We start from the raw sequence: 13,753 nt of genomic DNA on the forward strand, positions 1-13,753 counted from the left end.
GAGTGATGGGAAGAGAAGAGTATGGAGAAGGAAAGTAACTGCTCATGATCCCAAGCATACCACCTCATCAGTGAAGCATGGTGGTGGTAGTGTCATGGCGTGGGCATGTATGGCTGCCAATGGAACTGGGTTCTCTTGTATTTATTGATGATGTGACTGTTGACAAAAGCAGCAGGATGAATTCTGAAGTGTTTCGGGCAATATTATCTGCTCATATTCAGCCAAATGCTTCAGAACTCATTGGACAGCGCTTCACAGTGTAGATGGACAATGACCCAAAGCATACTGCAAAAGCAGCCAAAGAGTTTAAGGGAAAGAAGTGGAATGTTATGCAATGGCCAAGTCAATCACCTGACCTGAATCCGATTGAGCATGCATTTCACTTGCTGAATACAAAACTGAAGGGGAAATGCCCCAAGAACAAGCAGGAACTGAAGACAGTTGCAGTAGACCTGGCAGAGCATCACCAGGGATGAAACCCAGCGTCTGGTGATGTCTATGCGTTCCAGACTTCAGGCTGTAATTGACTGCAAAGGATCGAATTGAAATCAAAGTGACAGTTTGATTTATGATTATTATGTCCCATTACTTTTGGTCCCTTAACAAGTGGGAGGCACATATGCAAACTGTTGTAATTCCTACACAGTTCACCTGATTTGGATGTAAATACCCTCAAATTAAAGCTGACAGTCTGCAGTTAAAGCACATCTAGTTTGTTTAATTTCAAATCCATTGTGGTGGTGTATAGAGCCAAAAATGTTACAATTGTGTTGATGTTCCAATATTTATGGACCTGACAGTATATGCAAAAAAGTGGTATATATCTGTTAATAAATAACTCCCATTGTTTTTGTCATTTTATTAATTTTTTTCTTAAACTTTTTAGTAGAATTTTTTTTTTTAAAGTACCTATATGTATACTAGCGCATTGGCCTGTCTCCACCAGGATATATCTTAGTTTGCACAGGCATCACAGACAGGCAGCACTATGGTCCTTCAATAGAATCTGCACGATCTACCCATATAAAAAGGTAGGGTATAGATAGGGTCACAAAATATCCAGCGACACAATCCAAGGGGAAGACCACCTTTGCTTTGACTCTTGTGTGCTGATGGCAGCATCCAAGGGGTTATTAGTCGTTTTCTAACTCTACATTGTGGCTACTGTGCGGCATACTATTACAGTGGCAGTCATTGATATTTTCAGCTTCTCAGTGAAAGCATAAACAACAACAAGTTGTCTACCCCCTAATGACAGCTGAGAAAATAGGTCATCAGTATGTGATTGAGATTGATGGGTGTCAGACGACCAGCTGTTTGAAGAAGCAGCTGTGGCCTCATTGCAGTTTACCAAGCACAGCGGCTGTGATTGGTATTGCGCCTCATCCCCACTCACTTGAATGGGATTGAGCTGCGCCTAGACCATGTGACTGACGAATGTGACATCACTGGCCTAGGAAGAGGCTGTGCGCTCATTGAGCACCACGGTCTCTTTAAACAGCTGATCTTCAGGGATTGCAGGAGAGTCAGACCCCCAAGATCAAATAATGATGACCTATCTTAAGGATAGGTCATCGGACAACCCCTTTAGTAAACATAACACACCTTTCATCAGTAAATGGTCTTGTCTAGGGTTAGAAAAGAGGGTCTGCTCCATCTCAATCTCTACTCCCATCTCATCCTGTAACAGTGCCACATGTGTGTGTCCATGGGTTGAGCGAGTGTGGTATGGTAAACCATCTCCATTTAAATTCATGGGGATAGGCTGCAATACCAGACAGTCTGTGGACAGATGTGACACTATGACTTGGAAGGCAGCTCCTCGTTCTAATCCTGGATAACCTTACCAAATAGATCAGCTTAAACAGAAAATGTTGCCCTATGTCAAACCAGCCTGTAACAGCTAAGCCCTAAAATGTCTGTAGTATAGCACTTGCCTGGAAACCACGTGCAAAATGGTGAACAAGACAATAAGTGGTCCGACAGCTACCAGGAACCATGGAAAGACACCAGCTATGACTCCCAGACAAAAGAAAACTAGTATGACATTTTGGACAAACATTTCAGCTTGAAAAGGAAGGCGGACATCAACTGTAAAGAGAAGAGATTAGAATTATGTTCATCGGTTAACATTTCATGTAGATTGGGGTTAGCTCTCAAATACCACATTGTAGTACATAAACGAGTATTGTAAATTCATCCTAAAGAGGACCTTTCACCGATGATGACAATGTGAACTAACTATACAGACATGGAGAGCGGCGCCCGGGGATCTCACTGCACTTACTATTATCCCTGGGCGCCGCTCCGTTCTCCTGCTATGCCCTCCGGTATCTCCGGCCACTAAAGTTATAGTAGGCGGAGATTTCAGTCACTAAGTTATGGCTGGCGGAGTCTGCCCTTGTTCTGCTGTAGCGCTGGCTAATCGCAGCGCAGAGCTCACAGCCTGGGAGGTTATTTTCTCCCAGGCTGTGAGCTCTGCAATGCGATTGGCCAGCGCTACAGAAGAACAAGGGCAGACTCCGCCTACCATAACTTTGTGACCGGAGATACCGGAGGGCATAGCAGGAGAACAGAGCGGCGCCCAGGGATAATAGTAAGTCCAGTGAGATCCCCGGGCGCCGCTCTCCATGTCTGTATACTTAGTTCACAGTGTCATAATCGGTGAAAGGTCCTCTTTAAAGGTTTCTGTTAGAAAATGAAAAATGTCAGACACAAATTGGTTAAATTAGAATGACAATGGCTGTCTGCACGGGAATCAATTTACAGGGGCTGTCTGATCAGAAACAACCAGTTGCAGAATGCAGTCATGGTGGTGACCAGCTGATCGCCTTGAACTCATTAGTTTTGGGGAAAGCTTGGTCTGGTGGCCACTGTAGGGGGAATATGGTATTACATGTGTCCATTGAGATAAACTGATATAGAAGAGTCCCTCATTACAGTCCTACAAATTGTGAATGCAGTAATAGAGTATTTTATTTACACCAGGAATGCAAGTGATGTAGTAAAAAGAAACAAGAAGTCTTAAAGGAGTTCTCACTTTTGCAAATGGAATTTATTATGTGGAGAAAGTTAATACAAGGCACTTACTAATGTATTGTGATTAATATTGTCTTTGCTGGCTGGATTCATTTTTCCATGGCTATGACCACTCCTGCAATCCAGCAGTGGTGGTCATGCTTGCCCAATGCACATTGTAGGAAAAAGTGCTGGCCTCTATGGCGGCCAGTAACACAGGAATGTATGTAGGCCAGCGCTTTTTCTTATAGGGTGCAAGCACGACTACCACGGATGGATTGCAGGGTGGTCATAACCATGGAAACGAGAAGGTTATAATGCAATTGAAATATGAATCAAGCAAGCAAAGAAGGCAATATGGACAATCACAATACATTAGTAGGTGGTTTGAATTAACTTTCTCTACATGATAAATGCCATTTGCTGAAGTGAGTCAACCATTTTAAGTATTTCTTGTGACTCATTGCACATACATTTTAGTGAACCTCAAAGGTTCATCTGTTTGTTTATGTAGAAACCATTACATTTTCACAAAAAAGTTCAGAATAGTTTTTTATTTTAAAGAAATACCAATTGCAGCCAATTTGTGAACCAGCAAATCCTTTTCTATCAAATTACATGATACAATCTCTCCAAGAATATTAGAAAACTGACCTTCATCCATGTCTTTAGAAAACCTAGTCAGAATTCGACCTGTGGGGGTTGTGTCAAAAAACTTCATGGGGCTCCGGAGAATGCGTCTAAAGAGATCATCATGAAGCTTAGAAGAAGCTCGAAGAGTGCCCTGAAAAAATGAAACCAAAGAATATTAGTTATCCGTGGAGAGGAGTTAGCGGGGGAAGGGGGAATACCCCAAAAACTGAAAATTCATTACCTTAACGAAGACAATGCCACGCACTGCTTTCAGGATTAGCATGATAACCATAGACAGAGCATAGATGCCAGTATAGTAGTGCACATGAGGATTGTCCTTCATGCTGTTACTGACGACAGTTTCATTGTGTAACAGCACCGTAGTGTTCTGTAGGAACAAAACAGGTTTCAGAACCACTTACAGCAGTAATTCTGTAACATTTCACCATCATATCATACTTGTTCAAAAGTGCACAAACAGAAAAAATGAAGCAGTACTCTCACAGTCTATGACAATCCAAGATGAGTGCCAGCGTATTTAATCCCAACCGAGGATTCAAATAACAATAAGCAAAAATACCCCAAAGAACTCCAGATACATGCAAAAATGAAAGCGATTTATTCACCCATGTTCACAGCAGCAATTTTTGCATGTATCTGGAGTGCAGAGGAGTATTTTTGCTTATTGAATGAAATATGTGTCTCTCTCTCCATAGGAAAAAGGAAATCTGATACACAGTAAATATGGTTCAATCTGACTTTATGGACATGAAATTTAACATTGTAAAGAGAGCCTTACCCCGCTTCCTTGCTTAATCCAATAACCGAGCCACCAATTGCTGAAGGCTGTGCTTCCAACATTGAGCACAAATAGGGCCATGATGATGAAAAACGCGAAAGGACCGCCAGCTGCCTGGATATAATCACCATATACTGACCAGGGCACCGATCCTTTGCCTTTCTCCTCCATTTGCATAAGCTGGCCTGTGGATTACATAGCCCAAATAAAAACAACATTCTGTATAAAATGATAACTTATTTCACAATTATTTTAAACAGATCCTAATAATCCATCAACATTATGGAACATTATTGTAAATAATAACTACAGTTCCAGAAATGAGAAAGCATAGCTCGATAACAAATATGGATTCTTGCCCCTCTGAAGAACACTTTTCGTGCCTGTTTCTCAGTACACCCCACTGTTGCCCATCACTGCCACATCTTCAGTAGTATCACTCTAAAGTGCAGAAAGGCTGGCAACAGAGGATTTCTAGGTAAAGGTCCCAATCCCATGCCTTTTTATTTATTCTGGCATGGGAAGTTCCATTAAGCAGATATAAAAATTATAATCATTCCCAGTAAAAATTTCTAGCCTGATATCAATTGTCCCCACAATCAAACTTGAATTAGACAATGAGGGCATAGGTATAAAAACTGTACTGATGGCGATGTCACACGAGCGATGATCGGCACATGACCACAGTAGTCCCAGTGGGGGTGGGACACTTAAAAGGTGAGTTTTTGCCTTTATTTTATAACACCTACTGATTTTGCTACATTTTTGAAAAACACCTTTTGTTGTGTCTTTTCAAAGGTGTATAACATTTATATCTAAATATCCTAATTATAGTGGATTTCTTTACCTATAAGAGGCCATATTGTGATATATTTGTATGTATTTTAGAGTAGGCCCAAAGAGGTTCATGGAAAGGACACGGTTTATAAGGTTTCTTCTCTATAAGATGTGCCAGTCTAAGAGTCATTCTTGGCTCCTTACAGATTTATGACTGAGATAAGGATATTTTCTAGACACATCTGGTACTAATTATCCCTATGGTTTAATGTGAATTGATGAAGCAGAAAATCTGTGATTTATATGTATAATGAACATTAAGTTTTAATAGAAGATAATCAATAGGACATATATATTGTACTATGTTGTTGAATATTATGAAGGACATAAATGCATCTATTATCTTATATATTTCTCACTAGGAATGCATACACTCTTAAAGCATGATGAGAAAAATTTTAAGTGTAAACTTTATTAGTAAGATAATTTTATTTTAACTAACAATCAACCGTTGGAGTAACAGAGGAGACACACATCTGAGAGTACAAGGTCTATTATATTCTTATCGGTACCATAAATTTGATTAGTTTAGGACAGTGATAGTGAACCGTGTAGAGACCAAGTGCCCAAACTGCAACCCAAAACCCAAATATTTATGGCAAAGTGCCAACACGGCAATTTAACCTGAATACTACAGTCCAATATAGTATATAGTCCATGTACCAGAGCCTGCCTACATTCAATGAGCCACCTGTGCTGTTCATAGTGCGCCTTGCGCTGATGAATGGCGGGAAAAGTCTAAAGGCATATTGGTACACCATAGACTATTTCCAGGGTGTGGGTGCCCAGAGAGAGAGCTATGAGTGCCGCCTCTGGCACCCGTGCCATGGGTTCGCCACCATGGGTTTAGGAGATGTCTAACTGGTACCTGATTGTCTATACTTTAATTGGTACATGTGTCAAAGTTAATCCCTTAGCTCTGATTTAGGATTCCTTATGTTATGTGTATGGAATGTAAGACTAAATCAGACCTGGACATTTAACCCTTACTAGTGATGATGCTAGTAGCTCATGCAATAGTGCCACCTAGGTATGAATAGGCAACATTGCGCCAACAATTGAAATGCATTCTGGGTGATATAGTGACATCACAGTCATTATCATATGTACACACCTAACCGACAATGATTTGAAAACTCCAAGTTAGAAAGGTGTGTCTGATAAGTTTGTGATCATAAACCACATACACCTGAAGGGAAAAGAACACTGAAAAGAAAGACAAAAAGAGAGAAAAAAGGACAAAGAAAGGAGAGACACCCCAGGAGGAAAATCCCAATGATCAGAACAGACTTGAGAGCTGACTTCCCATAGACTCTGCATATCATTTGCATTCTCGGGTAACATAAATTTAATATGTGTAGTATTGATTGAATTAATTCGCTTGATATTTAGTAACTCCCCGCTGTAGTGCGGATGTATAATGTTAAAAGCGCTACATCAATATTATCACTATTCAGTAAATATGCATATTACTGAATAAAACATCTACTATTGATATCGGAAAAACTCGCCGATTGGAATCTTCACATTCCATAGTAATATCAGGCCTGATAATTTATAATTTGTGTAGTGATACTACCCGATATCCGAGATTGGTCATAGTTTGAGCAGAGCAAGGGTTCGTATCTGTCCTTATCACTTTTGAGTTTTATATCTGATAATTGTGGTCGGGACATGGTATTACATTCTTATGTTTGAGAATTAATAAGGAACGCTGGTATGTGTGCGAGAGCAATCTAATGCAGAATTTAGGGTACTGCATATCGCTGCTTGTTATTGCATATTATTGAATTTTATGTTCATTAAGCTTTGATTGTATTTTGAGTTACTGTATAATAAATTTATATTTTTGCATAGACGCTAGTACCATGTTTTACTGATTGCACAACATAATTAAAATTAACAAAAAACTCTTTTTGAGGTGTTTTATATGTCCACCTCTAGGATCAATTCCCCTTGAAATTTTTCCTTTGATCTTTTCTTTTATATAAAGCATTTACTTATAGTTCCAACACTTTAATGTGCTCAAAGGAAACCTGTGGGGGAGAGAAATAGTTTACCATCTTCTTTTTTTGTGACCTTCTCTTTCTTCACAGACCCTGGCTTATTTCCTTTGTCTAAAGGCTTCTTTAAGGAAGTGCTCACATTCTTTTTGAGACTCACCTGCATAGATAAAAATACATTTTAGGAAAATTACAAAAAAAAAAAGACAACCTACTCACGTGGATATTACAGAAAACAAACAAACAAGTGGGTTAATTATACAGTAAGCAAATGCTGGTAAGAAGTGTAAACCATTAAATGGTGAGTCTATTCCATACAAGTTACTTGCTTTAGACAAGTTGCAATAACAGTTGCAGAAATTGTCCTACTGGTTTAATAAACTGTCCCACTTCTGGGATCCCAATCTGTCAGGAGCGCTACAACCTCTTCTGGCCAACTTGTATTGCAGAATGGAGGTTAAGACATACAGTTCTAACAAAAAGTGCAGATCCCAAAAGGTGCTATAAGTGTATTCAGTTGAAAAACTGTCAGCTCAGGGTAGTGCAATTAACTTATTTCTCTATGCATGCCACTTAGATCGAGTTTACATCTACGTTGAGCTTTCTGTCCTTCTAATCCATTTTCTACGCTTTTGTCTCGTCAAAAATAACTGATGTCTGACGGAACTGACAGAAACTGATGCAAACTGAGCATAACTAATGTTCAAAATAATGGACTGACAGATCAGATGGACTGAAAGTTCAATGCACATGTGAACTCGGCCTTAGGCCTCATGCACACTGCCGTGTTTCACAGCCGTGTGCGGGCCGTGGAACCGCGGCCTGGATCCCTCCTGAGAGCAGGAGCGCACGGCGTCACTGGTTGCTATGACGCCGTGCGCTCCCTGCTGCCGGCACAGTACAGTAATACACTGGTATAGATCATACCAGTGTATTACTGTATTGCGGCGGCAGCAGGGAGCGCACGGCGTCATAGCAACCCATGACGCCGTGTGCCCCTGCTCTCAGGAGGGATCCAGGCCGCGGTTCCACGGCCCGCATACGGCCGTGAAACACGGCAGTGTGCATGAGGCCTTAGTGTTTGGCTAAGATCACAGTGATTACATGACTACATCCAAGGCACAGAATGCTCATTTTAGGTAGAGGGAGCATCCAGAGAATTTTCTGACCAAGTCATATTCTGACCCCTCCTCCCCCTAACTTTTTAATGCCTACAGGGCTGTGAGGGCTCAGTTTTTGCAAACCGATCTGTTTTTTAATGATAACATTTTGGAGTGTGTATGATTTATGATCATACATTTTTGGGATGGTGAAGTGACAAAAACCCCAAGACAACAAATTGGCCAACATCATTTCCCACCCCATTAAATGCGCAAAAACCCAATGCCCCAGACATTGGTAGTTGCACTGAACACTGTAAGCCTTAGCATAAAAAAAAAAAAAATGACCTTCAACGGTTCCAAACAAAAACACAAAGGGCTGTGTTTTCAAGTTCATCAACCGTCCTATAGTATCTAATAAGTTGCTCTCTGAATTAAGCTGTTTGACAGCCCCTTCCCTCTAAATGACAGCTGTAGTGGTCTTCTGATTGGATGATACACCTATCACTCGGAGTAGAGGGGAGGAGCTTTGAAGAAGCTTAATGCAGAATGTTTAACAGTGAGACCAGGCCATGGGAGAGAGCAGAATAAAACTTTATATTCACCACTTTTGATGAGAAAAGCTCCACAAAAACAAATTTTAATTCCCTCTTGTGCCCCCTACCAAATGCTGTCAGCAGCTTAGCATGGTCAAAACTGCTAACAGAATTTGTTAAATAAATTTGGATCATTTTGAGCCAATAGACTATGCCGAGACTGGCGTATGTCATGCCAGTTTTAGTACATTTGCCCTTGTTTCTAGGTTTTAAAGTATAAGAGGAGTAACACAAAAAAAAAAAAAAAAAAAAAAAAAAAGGCTAAATGCCTTAATCTTACCTCAACATGAGGTGCATCCCCGAGTTGTAAGTTATTAAAAATCGTAGCATATTCCCCATTGAGCTTCATAAGATCCTCGTGTGTCCCTCTTTCTGAGATGCATCCTTCCTTCATGTAAATCACTTCATCACAGTCCACAAGGTACTGGAGGTAGAAAGTGTTAAAGAGGGCACAGAATGACTGGTGTGTCAAGTTTGACCATGTGTTCAGGCTATGTCACCTTGGCACCATTCTTAGCACTTCCCTTGTCTCTGACCATTACCTGAAGTTGGTGGGTGATAAACAAAATTGTTTTAGATTTCATGTGCTTTTTGATAGCACTATTGAAGATGTGGTTGCCTACGTGGGCATCTAAGGCACTGAGAGGATCATCCAGAATGTAAATGCTGCGGTCACTGTACAGGGCCCTTGCCAGACTGATTCTTTGCCTCTGGCCACCACTCAAGTTGGCTCCACGCTCTCCAATCTATAAAAAAAAAAAATTCAGTTAGTCTTTATTAAAAATTTTGAACCACTGTCTTTGTGCAGCGCCTTGAGTTTCGATGGTCTCCTTATCTCAGAACTTGACCTCAAATGCTCATACAGCCCTTATCAAAAGTTTAAGGCCACTTGAAAAATAGATTTTTTTTTAAATATTTTACATTGTTGGATCTTAACAAGGTTCCAAGTAGAGCTTCAACATGCAACAAGAAGAGATGAGAGAGACAAAAAACATTTTTTAAGCATTCAATTAATTGAAAATAACGATTAAACTGAAACAGGCTGTTTTTCAGCTGATCCAAATTTTAGGACCACGTGCCTTTAAAAGGCTAAATCTGTGCAAAGATGTGGATTCATTGTCATTTTCTGTCAGGTAGTCACACGTTGTGATGGCAAAGGCAAAAAAAAAAAAAAAATCCCCTTTTTGAACATGGTCGGGTTGTTGAACTGCATAAGCAGGGTCTCTCACAGCGCGCCATCGCTGCTGAGGTGGGACGCAGTAAGACAGTCATTTGGAATTTCTTAAATGATCCTGAGGGTTATGGAACAAAAAAGTCAAGTGGAAGACCCAAAAAAATGTCATCAGCACTGAGCCGGAGGATCCAATTGGCTGTCCGTCAAGACACTGGACGATCCTCGACCCAAATTAAGGCCCTTACTGGTGCTGACCGCAGCCCCATAACCGTCAGACGGCATCAGAGACTGAAGGGCTTCAAAAACAAAAAAAAAACGTCTTCAAAGACCTCGTCTCCTTGAACGCCACAGAACTGCTCGTTTGGACGTTTCAAGAGAGCACCAAACATGGGACATTCAAAAGGTGGAAGAAAGTTTTATTCTCTGATGAGATTATTATTTTTTTTAACCTTGATGATCCTGATGGTTTCCAACGTTACTGGCATGACGAGCAGATCCCACCCAAGATGTTTTCTACGCGCCACAGTGGAGGGGGCGCCATAATGGTCTGGGGTGCTTTTTTCTTCAGTGGAACAATGGAGCTTCAGGAAGTGCAGGGGCGTCAAACAGCCGCTGGCTATGTCCAGATGTTGCAGAAAGCATTCCTCATGACTGAGGGCCCTCGTCTGTGTGGTAACAACTGGGTTTTTAAACAGGACAACGCTACAGTACACAATGCCCGCAGGACAAGGGACTTCTTCCAGGAGAATATCATCATTTTTTTAGGCCCATCCTGCGTGTTCCCCTGATCTAAATCCAATTGAGAACATTTGGGGATGGATGGCAATGGAAGTTTACAAAAATGGACAACAGTTCCAGACAGTAGATGGCCTTCGTGCGGACGTCTTCACCACTTGGAGAAATGTTCCCACTCATCTCATGGAAACGCTTGCATCAAGCATGCCGATTTTTTTTTTTTGAAGTGATAAACAATAACGGCAGAGCTGCTCATTACCGAGTTCATGTTTGGAATGTCGGGTATATAAAGCAAATGCTTTATATAAATATAAAAAAAAATTATCGGGTCAAAAGAAAAATTATGCAAACTATATTGACCCGTTAGATGGACATAAACATCTCAAAGAGTTCAATCAAGAACCTGATTATTTTGTGCAATCAGTAAAACAGGGTACAAGCGTCTATGCAAAAATATAAATGGTTTATTATACAATAGGTTAAAATACAAACGAAAGTGAATCAACATAAATTTCAATAATATACCATGATATGCAGTACCCAGAATTCACCACTATATGATACCAACAAAACACTACTCAACCAACACAAGAATTTTATGCAATACAGCTTTAAATTTTGTGAGAAATATACAATCAAAAAATGATGACCAATCTTTCAGATAATGGTAGTATTGCAACAAAACTTATAAATTATTGGCTTGATATCAAACTAGGGAATTCAAAGATTCCCAACAAAGAGTTTCTCCAATATTATCCCCTTGTTTCAGTTATATGCATCGTAACTGAAATCAGAGAAAATACGGATGTAGCAACTAACGTAACACGTCCGCAAATGAGTGGGTATCTGGCTAAGTATCAAGCCAATTAATTTAGATCAATACTACATAAAACAAAATATACATTACCCAAGGGTCAAGTGATGTGCAGAGTCTTGGGGCAGCCAGCTCTCAAGAGTTTTTCCCGATAATCCAAATGATTCTCCAGAGATCTATAATCCAAATGTTTGTTTCTCTTTTTCTTTCTCTTTTTTTTTCTTTCTGGTAACTGGTTTCTTAACCCAAAACTTATCAGATGAACACGCCCTCCGAGTTTGGAACTTTCCAATCATTGTTGGAGGGGTGTGTGCATTGATAAGGAGCATGACGTCATAATACTACCCAGAATGCAATTTTGCTACTGATGTAGTATTAACCGCTTATATCTAGATGGCACTGTTGTATAAGCAATAAACATCATACCATTAAGGGTTAACTCATACATGCCTAATATTTTCACTACTTCACACCTCTGACATCTGGGGCCTTGTCTCAGGGCTGAGGGACAAACTTTGATACATGAATATATACTTTGAGGAACATCTAGACCATTCTCACACTTTGGAATTCATGTTCAGATAGGAAAAACAATAAAGCCTCAGAATCTGCAGGTGCGGCGTATCTTCTAACTTTCTAAATGTATAATATATTGTTACAATAACACTAGTTATGAACAGTACAGTAATCTTCTCATGGACTTACTTTGGCCTACATGAAGCTTCATATAAAACAGTGAATATAAATCAACATTGCTCTTAAAGGCAATGAATACCCATTATAACTAAAATAAGTAAGTATAACTGTTTAAACTTATGAAAAAGCACAACAGGAAGTTGGATTTCTGTTTTGGTGGGGTTTAGTTTTTTTTTTTGGAGGTGTGGTCCTAAACTTTTGATCAGCTGAAAAACAGCCTGTTTCAGTTTATTAAATTGAATGCTCAAAAAATGTTTTGTCTCACTCACATTTCTTCCTTTTGCATGTTGAAGCTCTACTTGGAACCTTGTTAAGATCCAGCCATGCTAAATATAATTTTTTGCCATTTTTCAAGTGGTCTTAAACTTTTGATCAGGGCTGTATTTAATGATAAGAAGGTGGCTAAAGGCCCTATTACACGGGCAGATAGAGCAGACAATTGTCGGGAAGCCATCAATTTACAAAAAGCCCCCGTCTATAATTGACAGCACAACGTTCCACCTGGAATAACATACAATGTCATAACAAAAAAGCCAGTGGAGATAATATATCCAAATTCATATAACTTTATTATGTATAAAATATAGAGAGAAAGGGCAAGATGGAAAAAAGTAAACAGAAAAGCAAAGGGCATATATTCCACTAGACTGTAATGTATCCCCACAAGGCTAATAAGCACTTAACAGGGACCAGGTCCGTGCTGTGACTCACAAACATCCAATGTGCGCCAAAGAGGTGTATATACCCCCAGTGGAGAATTGCATAATATAATACTATTATCTCAAGAAAAATTAATGGATGTTAGTGCGATCCACAGCCTACGTCCATGGCAACCACAAGCAACATAGATATATGGTGCTTGGTACCAAAAGATCCACAGCCTAATCTAAGCACAGCACACGATAGTATATATGTATGACCTGATCAATAACATAGGCCTAATATGGATGCTGTATATGGCAATGTCTATAATGGTGTCTCAATAGACACTTAAGTCCTGGGACGTACCTGAAGACATAACCAAGCCCAGATGGATGTAATAGCCCTAAGCACAAAGACCTCGATGCGCGTTTCACCTCAGCGGCTTCGTCAGGAGGTATAAAAAAAAGGAATGAAAGAGCAGGGTATATGTACTAGTAACATAAGCGAGTAAGGTACCTAGATTGCGGACACCTGTGCTCCAACCAATCGGGCGCGACAGCACCATGATGTACGGCGCCATCTCTCAGCGTGTCCACGCCAACCATATATACTATCGTGTGCTGTGCTTAGATTAGGCTGTGGATATTTTGGTACCAGGCACCATATATCTATGTTGCTTGTGGTTGCCATGGACGTAGCCTTTAAA

At 40.1% G+C, this 13,753-nt stretch overlaps 1 protein-coding gene across 1 annotated transcript in view; it reads right to left on the bottom strand.

Annotated features, from left to right (window-relative positions):
* Positions 1-13,753, bottom strand: part of ABCC5 (ATP binding cassette subfamily C member 5) — a 112,686-nt gene that overhangs the window by 26,066 nt on the left and 72,867 nt on the right. Inside the window, exons 15-21 of the mRNA XM_044289346.1 lie at positions 9,529-9,732; positions 9,267-9,410; positions 7,348-7,450; positions 4,451-4,635; positions 3,893-4,039; positions 3,673-3,802; positions 1,938-2,091 (exon numbers count right to left, since the gene is read on the bottom strand). Of these exons, the coding sequence (XP_044145281.1) occupies positions 1,938-2,091; positions 3,673-3,802; positions 3,893-4,039; positions 4,451-4,635; positions 7,348-7,450; positions 9,267-9,410; positions 9,529-9,732 (1,067 nt within the window). The remainder of the gene's footprint in view (positions 1-1,937; positions 2,092-3,672; positions 3,803-3,892; positions 4,040-4,450; positions 4,636-7,347; positions 7,451-9,266; positions 9,411-9,528; positions 9,733-13,753) is intronic.

The sequence above is a fragment of the Bufo gargarizans genome, chromosome 4 (genome assembly GCF_014858855.1).
Source record: "Bufo gargarizans isolate SCDJY-AF-19 chromosome 4, ASM1485885v1, whole genome shotgun sequence".
NCBI lineage: Eukaryota > Metazoa > Chordata > Amphibia > Anura > Bufonidae > Bufo > Bufo gargarizans.